The 925-nt window shown below is 65.3% G+C and overlaps 1 protein-coding gene across 1 annotated transcript in view; it reads left to right on the top strand.

The window, feature by feature from the left end:
* Nucleotides 1–702, top strand: part of REEP6 (receptor accessory protein 6) — a 5,660-nt gene extending 4,958 nt beyond the window's left edge. The window contains exon 7 of the mRNA XM_010844631.1: nucleotides 62–702. Coding sequence (XP_010842933.1) covers nucleotides 62–702 — 641 coding nt within the window. The remainder of the gene's footprint in view (nucleotides 1–61) is intronic.
* Nucleotides 703–925: the final 223 nt, after the last annotated feature.

The raw sequence follows: 925 nt of genomic DNA, 5'->3' as shown, positions 1-925 counted from the left end.
GAAAGTAAGCGTGAACCAGCTTCAGAAGGCCAAGTAAAGCCCCCAGCCAGCCCGAACGCAGACACGCCGGACCGTGAGACGGAGGATGTGCCACAGCACAAGTCGTCTGCGCAGTCCTCCACTGACTCACCAGCAGAGCCCACCACCAGCCCCTCGCTCCCTGCCAAGTCCGTCCTCAGGAGTTCTACCAGCCTGGGCCAAGCCCAGCCTCAGGCCGTGGCTGCCACCACAGCTGCCAGCACGCAGCTGCCTGGCAAGCCCCGGGGTGGGCTCCGATCTCGAGCCAACTCTTCCAGCCCGCCCCAGGCCCCCGGGCAGCAGCGCGCCCGGCCCTCTACCACTTCCTCAGGCCCTTCCCAGGGGCCCTCGGGCCCCACACATCGGCCCAGCACCACCTCCAGCCAGGGCCCCGCCCTCGGGCAGTCTCCCAGTGGCACCACCACCCCCACGCAGCCCCCCAACAATACGCCCAATGGGCTGGATGCCTCCGCCCCCAAGTCCAGCAGACGGCACCAGAAACGGCCCACGACAAAGGCCACCAGCAGCACCTCGGTGCCAGAGCTCCCTGCTTCCTGCCAGCCTGAGTCCTCCCCAGAGTACAGCTCAGAGTGCACCACCGAGGTCACCTACAGCTGGCCTGACTACAGACACAGGCTCCGCTGCCTGCAGCACTGCTGGCGGATGAAGCACCTGGCCTGCTAGGGAGGGTTCAGTAAAGCTCTCTGGACCAGCCTCATCTCCCCTGTCTGTCCTCTGGCTCTGGGGAGGGGCTTCCTGGGGGCGGGTGCTGGGCCAGCCCCACTTTACAGATGAGAAGACCAAGGCTCAGAATGGAGGTCTCACCAAGTGGCCGAGATGGACTCTGAGCCCATGTCCTTAAGCTTTCTCTCTCCCCTTCTTCAGGAGCTCTCAGGCCTGTTCACCA

This window comes from Bison bison, unplaced genomic scaffold, assembly GCF_000754665.1.
Source record: "Bison bison bison isolate TAMUID 2011002044 unplaced genomic scaffold, Bison_UMD1.0 scf7180017864203, whole genome shotgun sequence".
Classification (NCBI taxonomy): Eukaryota; Metazoa; Chordata; class Mammalia; order Artiodactyla; family Bovidae; genus Bison; species Bison bison.
This window is presented reverse-complemented; position numbering and strand designations above follow the sequence as displayed.